The sequence below is a fragment of the Ailuropoda melanoleuca genome, chromosome 12 (assembly GCF_002007445.2).
Source record: "Ailuropoda melanoleuca isolate Jingjing chromosome 12, ASM200744v2, whole genome shotgun sequence".
Classification (NCBI taxonomy): Eukaryota; Metazoa; Chordata; class Mammalia; order Carnivora; family Ursidae; genus Ailuropoda; species Ailuropoda melanoleuca.
The window spans coordinates 46,179,961-46,197,548 of record NC_048229.1 but is presented as its reverse complement, the minus strand read 5'-3'; the positions used below and the strand labels follow the sequence as shown (position 1 = coordinate 46,197,548).

General features: G+C 48.2%; 1 protein-coding gene across 1 annotated transcript in view; it reads left to right on the top strand.

Annotated features, from left to right (window-relative positions):
- The first annotated feature begins 10,263 nt into the window (after nucleotides 1–10,263).
- Nucleotides 10,264–17,588, top strand: part of MYLK3 (myosin light chain kinase 3) — a 56,028-nt gene continuing 48,703 nt past the window's right edge. The window contains exon 1 of the mRNA XM_034672746.1: nucleotides 10,264–11,287. Coding sequence (XP_034528637.1) covers nucleotides 11,201–11,287 — 87 coding nt within the window. The 5' untranslated portion in view covers nucleotides 10,264–11,200. The remainder of the gene's footprint in view (nucleotides 11,288–17,588) is intronic.

Here is a 17,588-nt window from a genome sequence, read left to right as displayed (position 1 = left end):
GGTTCTCCACCCCCTCACTTTCGATCTGGAGATGTCTTTGGGTCTAAAGTGAGTCTCTTGTAGATGGTATATTTATGGGTCTTGCTTTTTTATCCAATCTGATACCCTGTGTCTTTTGATTGGAGCATTTAGCCCATTTACAGTCAGAGGAACTATTGAAATATATGAATTCAGTGCCATTGTATTGCCTGCAAAAGTCCCCCTTTCTGGTCCATGTTACTTGAGGGCTCTTTCTCCAATTACAGGATCCCCTTTAGTATTTCTTACAGGGTTGTTTTAGTGATCACAAATTCTTTTAGTTTCTGTTTATCCTGGAAGCTCTTTATCTCTCCTTCCATTCTGAATGACAGCCTTCCATAACAGAAGTACAACAGCTTATAAGATGGAGGAAAACAGGGAAATACATTTCAAATAGCTTAATATGACTGTGAATGGCCAGGAAAATGACATAGATATCATCTGGAAAATAGGGGATTAAGTAGGTAGAAAGACCTTTTTTAAAAAACCGTTTTGGGAATATTACATGAAAGTTCAGAAAGCAGAGTGCTCACCTCACCTTCGTGATCAGTGCAGGTGTCCGCTCCAAGTGTGTTGCAGGGTTTCTTTCAGATGGAATTTTTTTTAAGATTTTATTTTTAAGTAATCTCTACACCCACTGGGGGGCTCAAACCTGCAACCGCGAGATCAAGAATCTCATGCTGTACTGACTGAGCCAGCCAGGTGCCCCTCAGATGCAAATTTTGGATTAAAATATCTTGTTCATATTTTGGCTGGCTTTTATCTTGATTACTATGGTCTCCTCCTTGGCCTTACCACCTTTTCCTGAACAAAATGCCACCTCAAAAGTCTCTTTCCCTAAGAGTTCTTACCACACCCTCATCTCTCAACTCTATGCCTTGACTACTTCCTAAAACCTGTCTTTCATGGATTCCACTTCTTCATTTGAGGTCTGAAAGTCTCCAGTGAATCTACCTTTGCCTATATCACAGTTTGTGGGTTTGTTTTTTTTTTAAAGATTTTATTTATTTGACAGAGAGAGACAGCGAGAGAGGGAACACAAGCAAGGGGAGTGTGAGAGGGAGAAGCAGGCTTCCCAAAGAGCAGGGAGCCCGATGCGGGGCTCGATCCTAGGACCCTGGGATCATGACCTGAGCCGAAGGCAGACGCTTAACGGCTGAGCCACCCAGGTGCCCCATATAGTTTGTGGTTCTTGACAAATACTTTTGTGCCTTTTTCTTATACTTCCTCATTTGTGGCTTTTTTTTTTATCCTGTCTTTTTCAATATATAGGATTTTATGGCCCTGTTTTGTAGGTTGAAGTCTAAAGACTGTCTCTAGAATCTCTGTCTCACCAGATCAATTTTCAGCTTTCTAGGATGGAAAATCCAATTGTTTTGAATTGATCAGAAATCTACTCGTGGGTTAATCAGTCATGAGTAGTTGGGTGGGCACCAGCGTCTCATAGTACAGACATGGCTGCTGGGAGTCTACCAGTGTAGACTGTGTTAGGGGCATTCCTAGAAAAGGCAGAATGTTTACTAACCAGGCACTCACCTGACAGGTGCCTGCTACACTCTGTAGAACAAGGTGTTGGAAAAAGTCATGATATCCTTATAAATAAGATGAGAAATGAGCTGAATACTGGGCATTTGAGTGAGATTATAAGCAAATGAACAATCAGATCCAAAGAAGGTGGACTGATGTTTGCCTGGAGGACTGTCACTAGTGATAATCTCAGGGCTCTGCTCACCCTGTCCTGATTTTAGCATTTCTCTCAGTGAGTCAAGTGAGTTATCCTTAGGGTCCAAGTGCCCAGATGAACAAAGGCCATGTCCTGCCTTCGTTGGGGCTATTAGGCCACATTAAGAAAGTAGTAGCTTTCTTAATAGTTTCTTGAGTAACTACCCTCAACTACCCTTCCTGAATATACCATCCCCCAGTCTTGTGACTTCCATCAGAGCTCCCTTGGAAATGGGTGATGCTGAGATGGGGACATGGCTGGACTTCATTCAGCCTTCCCCTCTCACTCCCAGCCTTTTTTCTCTCTCCTTCTGGGATTCCATTTGGTGAACATCAGACTTCTGGATTTTTATCTGTTCTTTCACATTTTTCTCTCTTTTTATCTCTTATGCTCTGGAAGATCTCCTTTATTTTATCTTATGATTCTAATTTGGAGCATTTCATTTTAGCTGTTGTATTTTAAATCTCTAATCGCTTTTCTGATTTGTTTTCAAATCAACCTCTTGTGGTTTTATAAAATCTTTGTTATATCTTTTTGAGTCAAGTTTTCTTCTATTCCCTGATTATGTTTGTTTCCACCAGACTTCGTCTTGGTCTTTCTCTCTCAAGCTTCTGGATCTGCTAATATCTTGGTGTCTTGTCATATTTGAGAAAGAAGGTCCATGCAACTGGGCTCTGTCGTTTTCCCAGTGAGAAATCTGACTGGGTGCTCTGGGCGTGAGGTAGGGGAGGGGAGTGGGAACTCATTTTGAGACAGAAAGCACCCGATTGCCAGAATGAGGACTTTACTGTGGGACATCAAGTTGAGGACTAAAAACAGACTCCAATATGAATTAATTTCTTTAGAGAAGAGCTGTCAGGGACTTGTTTGCTTTTGCCTTAGGGTAGATGCCAGGTGCCTATACTTGCTGGGTGTGTGTGCAAGGGACTGGGGGATGACAGGGGGTGGTAGAGAAAAGCAGGTGGGTACAGTTGATCCACCATCAGAGCCTGCCTGGGTCCCCTCAGGCTGACTGGCTGCCCTCCTCTGCAGCCCTCATCCCTCCGCTCTCTACGGTGTCCCTGACCTATTAACCCTCTGCTGTCAACTTCCTGGCTGCCAGATATGCGCCCACTCTCTCATCCCAATATGACATTCCCTTACCCTTTTCTCCCTCAGGTTGGGTTATTCCTTTGTGTATTTCTGTTCCTTTAATACAGAGTCAAGGCAGAGAGAACATGTCTGGTTCACTAATAAAGGTCAAACACCCCCCCCCACATTTACTGTTTGTTATCCCACAAGTAATATTTCCAGCAAAACCCCTCTATATTAATGAAATATTTCCATTAAAATGATTTGTCTTTCATTGGTTAAAAAAGTAAACTAGTAAGGTACAGAAACATGCTCCTTATAAAAATGCAAATACAAAAGCATGTAGACTGAAAAGGGAAATTGGCTTTTCCCTTCTTCTTTTTCCCTAACTCAATTCTGCTCTTTGCCCAGGAATTAACTGCTATTAATAATTGGGTGTATATCCTCAACCATTGCTAATGGATTTACTATCTCTGTCTCTCGTCTGGTTGTCAGGGTATTTATCTTTTTAATTTAGATAGGATCCAGTTTTATGTGGTGTTCTGTGAATTTTAACTTGACAGTGGATGCAGAGCTATCATTCTTTCCCCTCCTGGTTTACATTTAAGTAGTTTAGGGTTTTTCTTTTTCTAAAAAAGCAAAATCTATTACGTTCCTGCTTCACACTTTCTACCCGACTTGAGAAACCCTTGTCCTATCACAAAGAATCCCAGCATATTAAACTAAAAAACCTGATTGGATGAAATACAGCAAGTTGAACATATCATAATACATGACAACATTTGGAAGTGCAGTACTAAAACTTCTTTGTTAAACTTCATGTTATCCTATCCCAGCTAAATAATGGAACAGAACCAAATCACATTAATTTTGCTCATTGTCAAGGAGGCAAACCAGTTTGCATGGTGTCTCTCAAATATAGTAGTAACAAACACCCAGCTTCAAATGTTCTTGTTCCTCCTCTAGTGTTCTTTCCTACTATTTCCTGCCTGTTTTTCCTAGTTTATTCTCCATGTTCTTGATTTACTGGTCATTCTTTTTGCTATAGGTCTTGAAGTTGAAATCAGTTTACCTCAAGAGGACCATCAGAGGGTGAATTTCCAGATGAATCCTATTGTAACAATGGGTAGGAATATCTATTGACAAAACTACCCATTTTGGGGGCCCAGATCCCTACTCTGGAGAAAGATCACATTCTCCACTTTTAAAGAGCAGAAATCCTTTGCATAGCTAGTTCTGGTAGGTCTTTATATTGTTCCATGCCAAATGGTTTTGAAGGTTCTACTATGTTTCGTTAGCACTGACTTTCCTTGGCTCTGTGGCAGAATTTACTTTTCTCCTCATTTTTGTATTTCTTCATCTGTAGAAGCCTGGTGTTCACCAGCCTCCATCTGCAAGGTTGGGTCAGAACTCCAGCTTAGACCCCGCTTTTAACAAAAAGGACAGCAGTTACAATTCACTGAGCTCTAAACTGCATGAAGGCACCATTGTATGCATTTCACATTCATTATCTCATTTAATCCAATTAACACTAGGTTGAGAGAGGGTAAGTTGCTTGCTGAAGTCATACAGTAAGTGGTGGAAACTGGGCTTCAAACCTAGGTCTGCCTCGCACACCAAAGCCTACGCTCTTACTCTCGAGGCTCCAACCCCCACTTCAGTGATGAATCTTCATAAGGCCGTGTGAAGGGAAACTTGAAGGCACTACCTACTAGATAGTGACTCATAGGCTAGATTATGGCCCCCCCCAAAGACATTCACACCCTAATTCTAGGAACCTATGACTGTTGCATTAGATGGCAAAAAAAAAAAAAAGACTTTGCAGATATGATTAAGTGAAGGACCTTGAGATGCAGAGATTATCTTGGGTTATCCAGATGGCCCTAAATGTAATCACATGTATCATCGTAAAAGGGAGGCAGGAGATCGCACACAGAGGAACAGATAAGGCAGTGAGATCATGGAGGCAGAGACTGAGTACTGTGGCCATAAACCAAGAAATGCCAGCAGCTACTAGAAGCGGGAGCTTCCAGAGGAAGCCCAGCCCTACCGACACCTCGGTGATACTGGTTTTGGGCTTCTGACCTCCAGATCTGTGGGAGAATAAATTTCTGTTGTTCTGTTCTGTTGTTTAAAGTCACTAAATTTGTGGTAATTTGTTATGGCAGCCATAGGAAATCATTGCAGTGATTTTGTGACCTCTCTGGGCCAGTTTCCTTATCTGCAAAATGAGGATATTAATGGTAATACCTAGAACTTGAAAAAACTAATGAATGTAAAATGTCTGGCAGGGTACCTGGTACAAGGTGAATGCTCAGCAGAGATTAGGTGTTACTATTACCAATGGGCTCTGATAGAACACCTGTAAGGTACTTTGGAAGCGTATAGGAAGCCTCGAGTTCATGTGAGGCACATATTTTCCAGTAAGGTTAACAAGACATTGTAGAGGTAAAGAAGTTGAAATTAACTGAAAGTTAAAATATATGGCATTTACTGACCATAAAAAGATTCTCCACCCCCAGTTTCTAAGAATGACTGCAACCATCAGAGAAACACTTTTCAGGTAGTCACTCTTGCCCCTCGTAGGGGCCCCAGCAACTTTCTTATTTTTCTGGATCTGTTTCTGAATGGTCATTCCAGGACGCATTAATTAATGAATGAAACATAAGAATAAACACTGCAACTGGGAATTGGAAGTGTAAATGCAGTGACCTATCCGGGAATGTAATCCACAACCATCACACTTTACTGTGCTGTCCACAGAGATGAGCAGAGGGCGGGCCGTACTGATCGAAGGGCCTGGGTCCCCAGACTGCTACGGATTATTTCTCCCCGAGGGCTGTGCCGGAGCGGGGCCGGAGCGCTCGCCTCTGAGCTTGTCTCCATTTGTTCACCCCGCTTCGAGAGACGTCATCGCCGGCACTGTGGGTTGCTCTGGGCTGATGATGGAGGAGTTAGCAGCGTGGCCTGGAGTGGCTCTCGGTGGGCTGGAGCCAGCTGACACACGCCACTTAGGTTTCCAAGGAGCCAAGCTGTCCCCACTCACGCACGGCTGATGCACTTGTGTCTAAATGCGTTGCAGCCGGGGCCCGGTGCCAGATTCAGGGCAGGAAATAGAACGTCACCTCCATCACCAGGGAAACAATGGTCTGCGTGCCTGATTTAAGCCAGGGCCAACGAGAAAGCTCAAAGGGGACGGTCAGCAGAGGAAGGGAGACCAGAGGGCAGCTTGCAAGGATTTTGTCTTGGGTTATAACTGTTGACAAGCCACTTAACTGCCCACATATTTAAGTTTATCTGAGCATGAGATGGAGGCAACAATATTTACACATCTCACTGGGGACTTAGGAAAACAATATTTCTGACAGACCACTTGGGATCCATGGATGGAAGGTTGTATGTAAGTGCAGACGATAAATTTACTGTGTGTTTGTGCTTTTAGTGGGTGCCTTAGGGGCATGGAGACCCTCCAGAAAACACTTTTAGAGTCTGACCAAAACCCACAAGCAACAATAAAAGCTAACAGTTTTAGGTGCATGGATTTGTCTTTGGTTTTGTGCAAGTTTGGGGATCTGCATGTATGATTCAGACTTCGGAACCGTGTCCAAACTTCTGTGATTAGTGCTTACAGGTCCTTCAATCCTTTGAAAATGCTGTCGTTGGGGATTGTTCCCAAATGTGTGCCAACTTTTCTCTAAAAAAAAGAATCCCAATTACTTTGACCGTGTAGTTTCCGAGTTGCGCGTGGAGTCTGGAACATTTGTTTCCAAGTCGCAATGGGCCAAAAATCTGTTTCGAAAACAGAGTGCGAAGACGACTTGTTGCTCTTCCCGCCTGGGGTCTGCTGTCTGAGGAATCCTTCCGAGTCTGTTATACCTCCTGCCTTCTGTCCATTTAAGGCTAGGCAATTGATCTCAGACCTCCCTATAAGGTTAATAAATGTTGTTTTCTGTCGGCTAGGGACCTGAGGGAGTCTATTACCCCGTTCTTGGTTAATTAAACCTCTCTCTGGTGCATATTGTCTCTCTAGTAATTCCTGTGGGTCCACGTAAATGGTGACTATTATAGAAAAACAAACTTAATAACACAAATACACATTTAAAAATTTAGAATAATTATATAAAAGCAATATGGAAAACAAAGATCATCTACAATTCTCTCATGCAGAATTAACCATCCTGGCATATATGTATATTTCAAACAAACACGGATTCTAATGTATGTACCTGCTGCCTTACGACCTGCTTTTGGGGTGAGGTCTTCACCTATTGGATCTGGGGAAAGCATCATAAATCCTTCGAGTCTCCTCATGGGGCGGGCGGGGGGGAGGTTCCTGCTTCTATTGCAAATTAGAGGCTGTCGGGGGAATGAGGACCTTAGAACTTCAGTCAGCCCTTGGTTTTAAAGACTTTCAAAGACTTGTTCTCGCAGATGTCACTCCACTTCCTTAGCACTCCCGTGTTTTGGCAACAGCATGCACCCCAGAACTAGTAAACACTTGCTGGTTTTAGCTTCTGTGTGGATGGTGATCCTGTGTCCTTGCAATCCATTTGCACCCTGCTGTCAGGTGCATTAGTACCCTCCCTTTCTTTTCCTGCTAGCAGAACCTGATTAAGGCATAACGTACATACAATACAAAACACAAATCTTATAGCCTATTGAATACAGCAGACCTGTATGCATACACCAATGTGACCACCACTCAGGATATAAAACATCTCCAAAATCCCCAAAGTGACTTTGTGTCCGTCGGTACCCCCCGCCCCCACCTAGGTAATTATTCCATACACTTTTTAACACTAATCATGTTATTTCCTACCTAAAAACATTTCATAGGATTGTTGTCCCTGTATCTTGCTGCTTTGGGTCTAAATGTCTCTGCCTGATCTTTTGGGTCCACTGTTTTTGGGGTCCTGCCTGCCGAATCATTTGGGCCTCCATTGACACCTCTTGACCTGAGGCTAGTCTATGTGGTGTCGCTCCCACCTGCCAGGCTGCATCTGGAGCTCTGTTCACTGAGTCCTTACGAGAACGGCTCTTTCTTTGGTCTCCCCAAATCTCACCCTTTCACCAAGGCTCAACTCAAGTCCCATTTCCTCCGAGAAATCTTCCCTCTTTGCCAAATTTTTTTTCCAATTTCTTTGCCTCCCTCTTACACCTGAATCAGTTAACGTCATGTGACTGAGTTTCTGCAGAGACCCGGGGCCATGAAGCCTTGCTACTATGCTATTCCTCCTTAGGGTCCCTGACGAGCATTTCTGTCCTGCAGGACAGTTTCCCAAAACCTCCTTTCTTTTCACTCCCATTCTCTCGCATCTTGGGGCTGCTCCAGGTCCCCGCTCTTCAACCCCAGACGCTGCTCGGTATCTGTCTATCCCTTTTTTTCTTTTTCTGCTCTTGGTGCTTTGCTCCCTAGCTCAGCCAAATCCGCTCTTCCAGACCTCAGGTCTCATCTTACCACCCATTCTTCAGATCTGACACCGAAAATCCTGAAGCCAGGCTTTCCTCAGAGGGTAGGGCTAGACTAAGAGGGGAGAATTTGAGCAGATGAAGAAGGAATTCTTTTTATCAGACATGGGAGGGCTGGAAACACTGATGTATCTTCCAATTTTGCCCCATTATGCCCACATCCTTTGAGTCTAGGTGTTAATGACTATCTTACTTTCTCTGTTGTTCCAAGGTGTTAACTTTGCTCCCGTCCAGACTTGCTGAGTTCCCACAACACAAGCAGGGCTCTGAGCTCATAGGGTTGGCACAATCACGGGGTTTAAATAAGATATTGCCACTAATTGCTTAGCACAGGGTCTGCCTTTGGTAGGGCTCAGAAAAGTGAGCTATTATCAACAGCCCGCAACCCCTTCTTGGATTCCTGTCAGTCAGGCCAGGTGAGTTAGGGTCCCAAAGTGATGTGGGTACGTGTGTGTGGTGGTGGTGGTGGTGGGGTCCAGAAACCCTGCCCACTGCTGTGGACACAGGCCCTAGAGCTATAGAGCCAAGTCCAAGGTCCAGTTTGGCACAGACTCTCACCGTGAGAGCCTCAGCCTCTGCATGGGGAAAATGGGGACCATAATCCATCCATCTCAAATGAGTGTAAACGTAAGTACACGTCGAAATATTTTGCAGGTGGTGACATCTTACTGTGTGAGCTGGTAGAAGGGCCAGCAATGCAACGTGTTGGTATGAAACTGGTTGGCTTGATTCCAACTTGCATATATAATGTGTTTCTCAATTGGTAGTTGGCAAATGCAGCCCCCCAGAGACAGAGTCGGGTTCTAGACAGCAGATGTTTTAGTTAGACTCTTTTTAGTTGTAAGCTGACTCGGAGGCTGCCTGCCTGCATGTATATACGGGTCTTATGCTGACTTTGGAAAGTGGCTCGAACCTCAGTATACCTGTCTGTGAAGTGGGGATAATAGTCCCTCTTATAAGCGTTGAGGGGCAGAAGGTCATTATATAAAGTTGTAGCCCAGTGCCTGCCATAAAGATGTGCTCAATAAATATGAGTGCTTTTATCATTTCCTGATAAGTATTGCTCAATAAATGCCGAATGAATGAATGAGCAAATGAATGCGTGCTGGTCTGAATTTGGCTCCTGCGGGTGCCTTTTGTTCTTCTCTGGTATTTTCAGGCCGGTACCTTGCTTAGGCAGGCAACAATTTTGACTAGGCATGGGGGAGAGGAATTGACCAAATAAGAGGACTGCAAGCCAGGGTAGGAAAGCTGACCACAGAGGACAGTGACATCCTGGGGGCAAACCCACTGGCCACCCGAGAGCTTGCAGGGGACCCCTCACGCGCAGGCCAGGTTCCACACAGCTGTCATGTCCCTCTCTGCTTCTTCAGAGAGGCAAACTTGACTTTGGTTTTAGCAGTTCCTGGATTCATCTTGGCAGGACTGTGGCTGTTTGTTTAGGGTCTTTCTGGATAGCCAGGTGAGAGAAGTTGTAGATATTCTTCTATGAAAGACTAAGCATCTAATATTGCATCTGGGGGCCCGAGCCCCTCTGTCCCCTCCTCATTTCCCCAGACAACTGTCAGAGTTGAGCCTGTGAGGCAGAGGCTGATCTGACTAGACACGCGTGCACATGCACACACACACGCATGTACGCACACACCCCCCTCATAAACCCACAGAATGGGGCAGGAGTTCCATGGCCACTCCGAGGGTGACAGTTCTTGCTATCTGGCCCTGTCTTTGCTACTGACTTCCTATGTGACCTTCAGAAAGTCCGTTTCCCTCTCTGGGCTTCAAATTCTCTGTCTACAAAATGAGGGGGTTGACCCTTGCGGTCTCTGAGATCCCTCCTGTCTCTAAAAGTGGCAGGATTATGTGAGTTATAACCACAGGGTTGGAAGTCTGGCCCCATTGCTCTCTGTGCGGCCTTGGGTGAACCACGGAAGTTCTAGATTAATCCCCCTCTGTAAAATGGGGATGATAAGTAGTAATCTACCTTACAAGGAAGCAGTGAAGTTTAGTAAGATACTGCCGCTGAAGATGCTTAGCGCCAGGTCTGCCCGCGGTCACGCTCAGAAAAGGAAGCTATAGTAAAAGTGCCCTTTCTCTGATTCCTGTGAATGAGGGCAAGTGAGTGGGGTCCGAAGGGATGGGTACGTGTAAGCATCTGTGTGTGTGTGTGTGTGTGTGTGTGTGTCCGGGTGTGCAGAGGGCCCAGCCTCCCACGGGGCACTCTGGGAAGATCTGGGCAGACAGCCTCCCTGCAGGCGGGGTCTGGGTTGGAGCTGGCACCTCACTGAGCAGGGGTTGTAGGTCACGTCTTCTCTCTCACTGCAACATGCTCCAGTCTTGGGGGCATAGTGTGTCTGTGTTGCTTCCTGAAGAGCTCTATTTGCAGAGAAATGGGTGGACCGTCCTAGCCTGGAGACAACCAACTAGGTTCCCAGCCAGGGTGCAAGCAGCCCCAGGGAAGAAAAGCAGGGCCCCCAGCCCATTCTGGCTGATCGGGGCTTTCCTCTATCCTGGAGGGCTGGCTGAAGGCAGCAGTTCCCCGCTCATCTCCTGGGCCCTTGCACCGTGATCCTGGGTTTTGAAATCAGGTCAGTTCTGCCCTAAGCCCCCTCCCTTCTATCCTCCCTCCTTGGACCACACGGTGTTTGTTTCACAACTGGACACTTCACGAAGTGATGCAGGAAGTAGGCCCCTGGGAAGCAGATACGGCCTCGCAAACCAGATAACTGAGCGAAGCCTCTGGATGCCTCTGGGGCCTGGGGCAGGGTCAGAGATAAGTGGAAATGCCAGGCTTATCGCTGCTGCCTGAGTTCTAGAGAAATCAGCCTGGCCGGCCAGCCCACCTCACTCCCAGCACTCTGGGCGGTTGGGCAACTCCAGGCAGAGTAAACACCGAGCTGGCACCGTGGCCGCAGCCGCAGGATGAGGACTCTGTGCCCCACTCCGGCACTTCGCGGTCCCAGCGCCAGAGGCCAGCAGCGGGCGTCAGATTACATCCAGATATTTGCGGTAAGGGCGGCTCCAGGCCGGTCTGCTTTGAAGTAGGAGCCCTCGGGGACAATTGTGAGGGTCATGGGACTAAGGGAGCCTTGGTGACAATGACCCCCCAGACGTAGGTCCTCTTGCCCCGGGAAACACAGTCAGCAGGAAGCTTTGGTGGAGGGTACAGCCCGGGGATGGTCAGCGTGGGCCTCCCCCAGCTAAGGCAGGGTGTCAGAGGCAGACAAGGCCCCGTGGCTGCTAACCCCCAAGTCCTCTGCGCCGAACCCAGCGAGGCTTTCTAGGGTTCTGTTTCCCCTCTGCTTTCCTTTTCTGAATAAGCGCGGCTTGACGGAGGACAAGCTCCTCCTGCCCCCAGCCCACAACGAGGTGGCTGCACACACTGCTGTCCGCNGAGGACAAGCTCCTCCTGCCCCCAGCCCACAACGAGGTGACTGCACACACTGCTGTCCACTTGGCTGACCGTTGGGGGCGGGGGACGAGGGCGCGGTGGTGAGTTCGAATGTCTCCTGCTTTCATGGACTAACCACGGGCCAGGCCTGGTGCTAAGTGTTTCAATGACATGAGGACACAGGTAACAGTGCATTACCCGCCTCCCCCACCCCATCGAGATGAGGAAAGCCCATTCCGAGAGGTTAAGTTCCGTGTAGGCAGCGGGTCCCTCCTGCCCTTTTGCATTAAGTAGAGAAGCATCCTTCCCTCCAGATACATGGCCTCCATCCCGCAGAAAATGGTCATATTGGATTCTGTTAGAACAAGACCCTCGCCGCAGCATGCTGCGACACGTGTCATAAATACAGCCCCCCTCGCGCGTCGTACCTTGACCTCTGCAACACCTGCTCCCCGTCCTGCCTCCCAGCGGCAAACACCGGGGTCTTTCAGCTCTTTGTCCTGGTATTTGCCTCCACTTTGCTCCTCATCAGTTTGGTACATTCTCTGTGTGCTGCTTGCGAAGAGCAAAGATTCAGCTTCGTTAGTCTCCCCGCCCCCTCCCCCATCCTTACAACGTCATAGTTTTAACTCTGTAAACCGTTGACCCCATTATGACATCATAGTGTGAAAAATATTATGCGAATAATGGTCACTGAAAAATCAATCATGCACTTTAATGTCCTTCTTTCAAAGAGTGTTTGCATTTTTTACACCTCCACAAGTCTTAAAATGCTTCCCTCTGTCCTCAAGCAAAGATGCCACGTCTTCAGATCTCTGACCTAGAATTCTACACCCAGCCTGTGTTCCAGCCGCGGGCTGTTTTAAGGATGAGAAGTCTGATGTCATCCTGATTCTAGTTTCTTGGTATAAGATTTTTTTTTCTTTCACGTTTTGGGGAGATTTTGTAATCTTCTCTTTATCTCTGTGTTCTAAAATTACGTGACTGTGCTATTTCTTTGATAAATTCCTTCCCTCTTTCATTTCTCCTCCTGAAACTCCAGTTAACTAGAAGTGGGGCCAGATCCATTGCCTGTTCTCCCATCTTTTCTCTCCCTATGTAGGCATCTTCGTCTTTTAAATCTACTTTCTGGGATATTATCTTAACTTCCTTTTCTCATCTCCATATTGGATTTAAAAATTTTAACACTCATATCATATAATTTCCAAGACCTCTCTTTTATTCTATACCTGTTCTTTTCCCATAACACCTTCTTTTTTAATGGATGGAATAGCCTTTTGCACTTTTCTGTGGCAACTCTTGAGAGCCTTTTTGAAACTTTCTTCTGTTTGTTGTTTTCTCTCTTTCCTCCACAGCTGTGTTTCTGTTTGGGGGGGGCTCCCCTTTTCATCTTGGGAGCTTTGTTTGAATACCTAGCAATCATTTTTTATCTGTGCATATTTCAGAGTAAGGCACAAAAACTGGGGGAGTGGTTGAGGCTTGTTGACTGGCTGGCTGGCTTGTTGAGGGCGATGAGATGAGGAGCTTGCAGGGATCGCCAACGCCAGTACATAGAACTGTTGTTATTATGGATCATTGAGTTTCTCCAGAAACACCTCTGATCTCCAGGGAGGGTGGGGCCTCTCCTAGCCATGTTCATTCTGTGCAGGGGTGGGGAAGGAGGGGAGTCACTGCCTGGGAATGGACTCCTTAGCCTTGCATTTCTGCTCCCCTCTTATTCCACCTGGGGCCTCAGGGTCCACAGTGCCTCTGGGTTGTACAGGGAAAACTGGCTGTCACCAGAAAGGCCGGGGAAGAGTCTTGGGTTCAGTGCATGCTGACCCCAGCCTATGGCAAAGAGAGGTCAGTCTGTGTTTTTCTGGGAGTGCATCAGCTCTCTTGTCACCCAGGAAAGATGAAGTGTCATTGGATTTGCTACTCTGTACCCATCCAGCATGACTGCCTCTTCTCCGGTCTGTGTTCGCTTGACTCAAGGATGGAATGCCTCTCCTCTCCTCTTGGTGGGCGCCATTGACCAAAAAGAATTGCCCATGGTTCTTGCTGTGCCCTCTGCATCAGGGAGAGTTGGAGAGAAGCCATGCCTCATTTCTCCTCTAGGCAGAGAAATTAAAGGGATTCAAAGCTGGTCCTCCTGGCTGCTCCTTTTCATCAAAGCAGCCTCAAGGATTTCATCTGCCGGCATATTCTGAGCTTTTTCCCAGAAGGTCCTGGAGCTTACTTCTGGGAATTGTCAAAGTGTCCTGCCCTGTACTTTTTTGTTCTGGGAAACCCCAGCTGCTGGCTCCTCCTTCCACAAGTCTCCCAAAACTCAGTCCAGCCTCCGGCTCATCTGGGGCCCCCTTAGTTCCATTCCTTCCATACGGTTGTGTTGAATACCCACCACTGGCCAGGCATGTTGGTGCACCTGGGCACTGAGGCAAGCCCAAGGACAGTTACGGGCTCAGGGAACTCCGAGGAGGTTCTAGAACAGTGGAGGATGCAGTGGCCACATTTCTACTCCACCAGCTGCCTTGCCATCACTTGTTGCTTAAGGCAGACCTGGGACAAATCCTTTTGTAATTTAAATAATTAGCTTTTGATAGAGATATGTGTCTGGGACATTTGTTTTTCTTTTGGTTCAGCTGGACTTTCAAGATATGTGCCCAGGCTTGATTAAGCCCAGGTTCGACTGTGTGTAAGCTGCTCAGAAAGTCCCCGCAGCAGCTGCCTGTGGCTCGCGCTGGTGGGAACTCCATCCCCGAAGCTGGGTCTGTCTCTTTAGATTATCCATACCTGCTGTGGGACAGACATGGAGCTGGCGTTAGACCCAGAGATGTCTCTAGGCAGCCGCTTCCCAAAGTGTGGGTCCCACAGAGCAATATGAGGCCCTAAGTGTGGGGAAGGAGTGATTCTCTGGTCAGGTGCTGGTTTCTTTCTGTGGCAGATGAGGTCCCACTGAAGGGCGTCGTGAATCCCCAAGAGGAGTGGAGCACAGTGTTCCCCAAATTTCTTTTTCCCAGGAGAGTTTATTTGTGTGTGTGTGTGTGTTTTAAATCACAATCCTCTAAGAGATCAGTGTTGCTTTGAGCAGGCTCCAGGCCATTCNTAGGAGAGTTTATTTGTGTGTGTGTGTGTTTTAAATCACAATCCTCTAAGAGATCAGTGTTGCTTTGAGCAGGCTCCAGGCCATTCTGCCACTGACACCCAGGACTGTGCCCCCAGAAATGGGTCTGGATTCCTGCATGGACGGCTGAGGGCCGCTGCCCCGGTAGAGGGACAGGCAGTGAGGGTTTGCGGGCAAGCTGCCCTTGCATGCATGGTCATCTGTAGCTTAACATAGCAAAATGACCTAAAGGTGTTTTTAGACGTCAGCGTTCCAGGTCAAAGTTTCTTCTCATGATTGCTTTTATTCAGACGGAGGAAGCTTAGCAGGAAACTAAAGACCCCCCCTCCCTGGGGCCCGGCATTGGCTAAGCTGTGCTAGCATCAGCAGGCCTCGCGCCGGGCGACCTTGGATACGTTTCCTCTCCCTCAGCTTTCTCTCTAGGAGGGCCTGGAAAAAAATGGTGTCAGTCAGTGGTTCCCCAGAAGCCTAGGGAGTCTGTGGGCACCTCCTAGCATCCCACCTCAGTGTCAGCCCGAGCATCTCCTTTGTCTGCTTTCTTTAGTGAAGATTCTCTAACAGTTCCATTTGAACCAAGGGTTTTGAAGCTCAAACTTTTGGAAACTACCGGAAACACAGGCACCCTTGCCCTCTAGGCAGCTGCTACGCCTGCTTCAGTGTAAAGAGATGGGGTGCCCGATGCCTGCGTGTGTGGTCAGTGCTGGAGAGGCCTGGGGGGTGCGGCGGGAGCCCACTAGCAGATATGCCCCAGAGGGCTCTGTGAGGAAAATGACCTGAGGGATGGCACCTGGAAGGGAGCCTGAGCCGTTTTCCCTCACTTCTATTTTTAGGTACAAGCAGCTAGTGACTGAGGGCCCCTCGTGGGGAGGGAGCTGCAGATTCACCCCACAGGCAGCCCAAACACTTATTTGGGGCACCTGCAAAGTCGGGACACCAAACATTTGTTTTTAATTTGCAGAAGTATCCCAATTTTTATCATGGCAAAAATCAGCATGGCCTCCCATTGATTCCTGGTCTTGCTTTTCCTCCTGAGTTCAGTGTGGATGCGGTGTGCTCCTCAGGGCTTTGGGCCACCAAAGGTCTAATTCTGCCCTGGGATCCCTGAGGCCCCGTGTGAAGTCCAGTGTTCTGGTTCATTACCTAAGGGACCCCCTTTCTTCTAACCTTTTGTTTCAACTACTCAAACCCCTGCCTGCCTGGGGCAGATTCTTAAAATATTTGCCCATCAGCACCCTCTCAGAGAGGAATGTTAAATGCTGCCATGATGTCAAAAGGGCCCCAAGGAGAAGGGCCTTGCCAAACCCAGCCTGTCACTCATGGCCACCGTGGAGCGGGAGATAAGCAAAGGCGAAGGCTCAGAGAGAGAGCCTGGTACCCGGGGCTCCCTAAACCGCTCAGGCTGTCTGTCTGGGTCGGTGCTGCTAGCTTTCGAGAACAATGAACTTCCAGGGACCACTGCCCAAGTGAAAACTGGGAGTCTGTGCCTGTTCTGATTCCTCGTCCTTGTCAAGCCCGCAGCAGGATGTCCGGAGCCTCCAAGGAGGTTCTGGAGACCAGGGGGCTGCCGGTGTCAGGCAAGGCCTGCTTAACCACCATGGACAAAAAGCTGAATGTGCTGAACGAGAAGATTGACAAACTCTTGCATTTCCAAGAAGATGTCACGGAAAAACTGCAGTGTGTGTACCANGGGGATGGGCCACCTGGAGCAAGGCCTGCACCGGCTGGAGGCCTCTCAGATTCTGGGCCCGGGTGGGGCTGACCGCACACCTCCAGCTGCCTCACAGGCTGGGTGGCCGGAGGTCCTGGAGCTGGCGAGGGCTGTGCGGCAGGATACCGCCCAGCAAGGCGCGAGGCTTGAAGCCCTGTTCAGGATGGTAGTGGCCGTGGACAAGGCCATCGCTTTGGTGGGGGCCGTGTTCCAGAACTCGAAGGTGGTGGATTTCATCATGCAAGGGAGCGTCCCCTGGAAGAAAGGAAGCCTGGCTGACGGCCCTTTGGAGGTTGGTTCCTGCTTCCCCACCCTGGTACTCTGCTGGCTGAAAGGGAGACCCAGTGGTCCTGGTGGGGACACTAGCCAGACGGTTAGGACTAGGAGCAGTAGGAACTATTGTTCCTTTCCTGTGTCACCTGTATGACCTGATGATGGGGAAAAGGAGAGACTGAACCTGAAAGGTCATAGATGGATTTCCAGACAGGTCACGGACCGGCTGCTCTCCCCAGTGAAAGGAAGAGGCAGTGCCTCGGTGAGGTCTGTGGGGCCTTGGGCGGCTTCAGAGCACCTACAAGTGGGGGTAAAGGGACCATTAGAGAGAGGAAGACAGTGAAGTTTATTGGACATTCCAGTGACTTCTTTTTATTCTGTCACACCTAGAGTAGGAAACAGGCGGGAGCCAGTTGACCCCAACAGAACCCCCTTTTAGAACCCTCCCCTTCCTGTCCCCAACTTTGTGCTGGGTCCCAGAGTGGGCGGAGTGTGCAGCTGCTTGTTGGACGATGAGTGTTGACAGTGACCCCTGGGGGACACAGGCCATGAAGGAGCCGGAGCCTGGGGGTGGAGTGTGGCATTTCTGGGAGCGGCTGTTCCCAAGGATTGCGTAATCAACCCCACTGGCTAATGGAAGTTTGGCTGGGGGGGGCGGGGGGTTGTTTGTGTGCGTGTGAGGTGTAGAGAGCAACACTCTGTTTGGGAACAGCTAAGAGTCAGCCACTTAGCAACCCTCAGACAGCCCGGAGCCGCCATTTCAATCACTGTCGTTACCCACCAGCCTCTGGCAAGAGATCAGCCTGGGCCTTCGGGAGTCTGTGTCCCGCTCTGT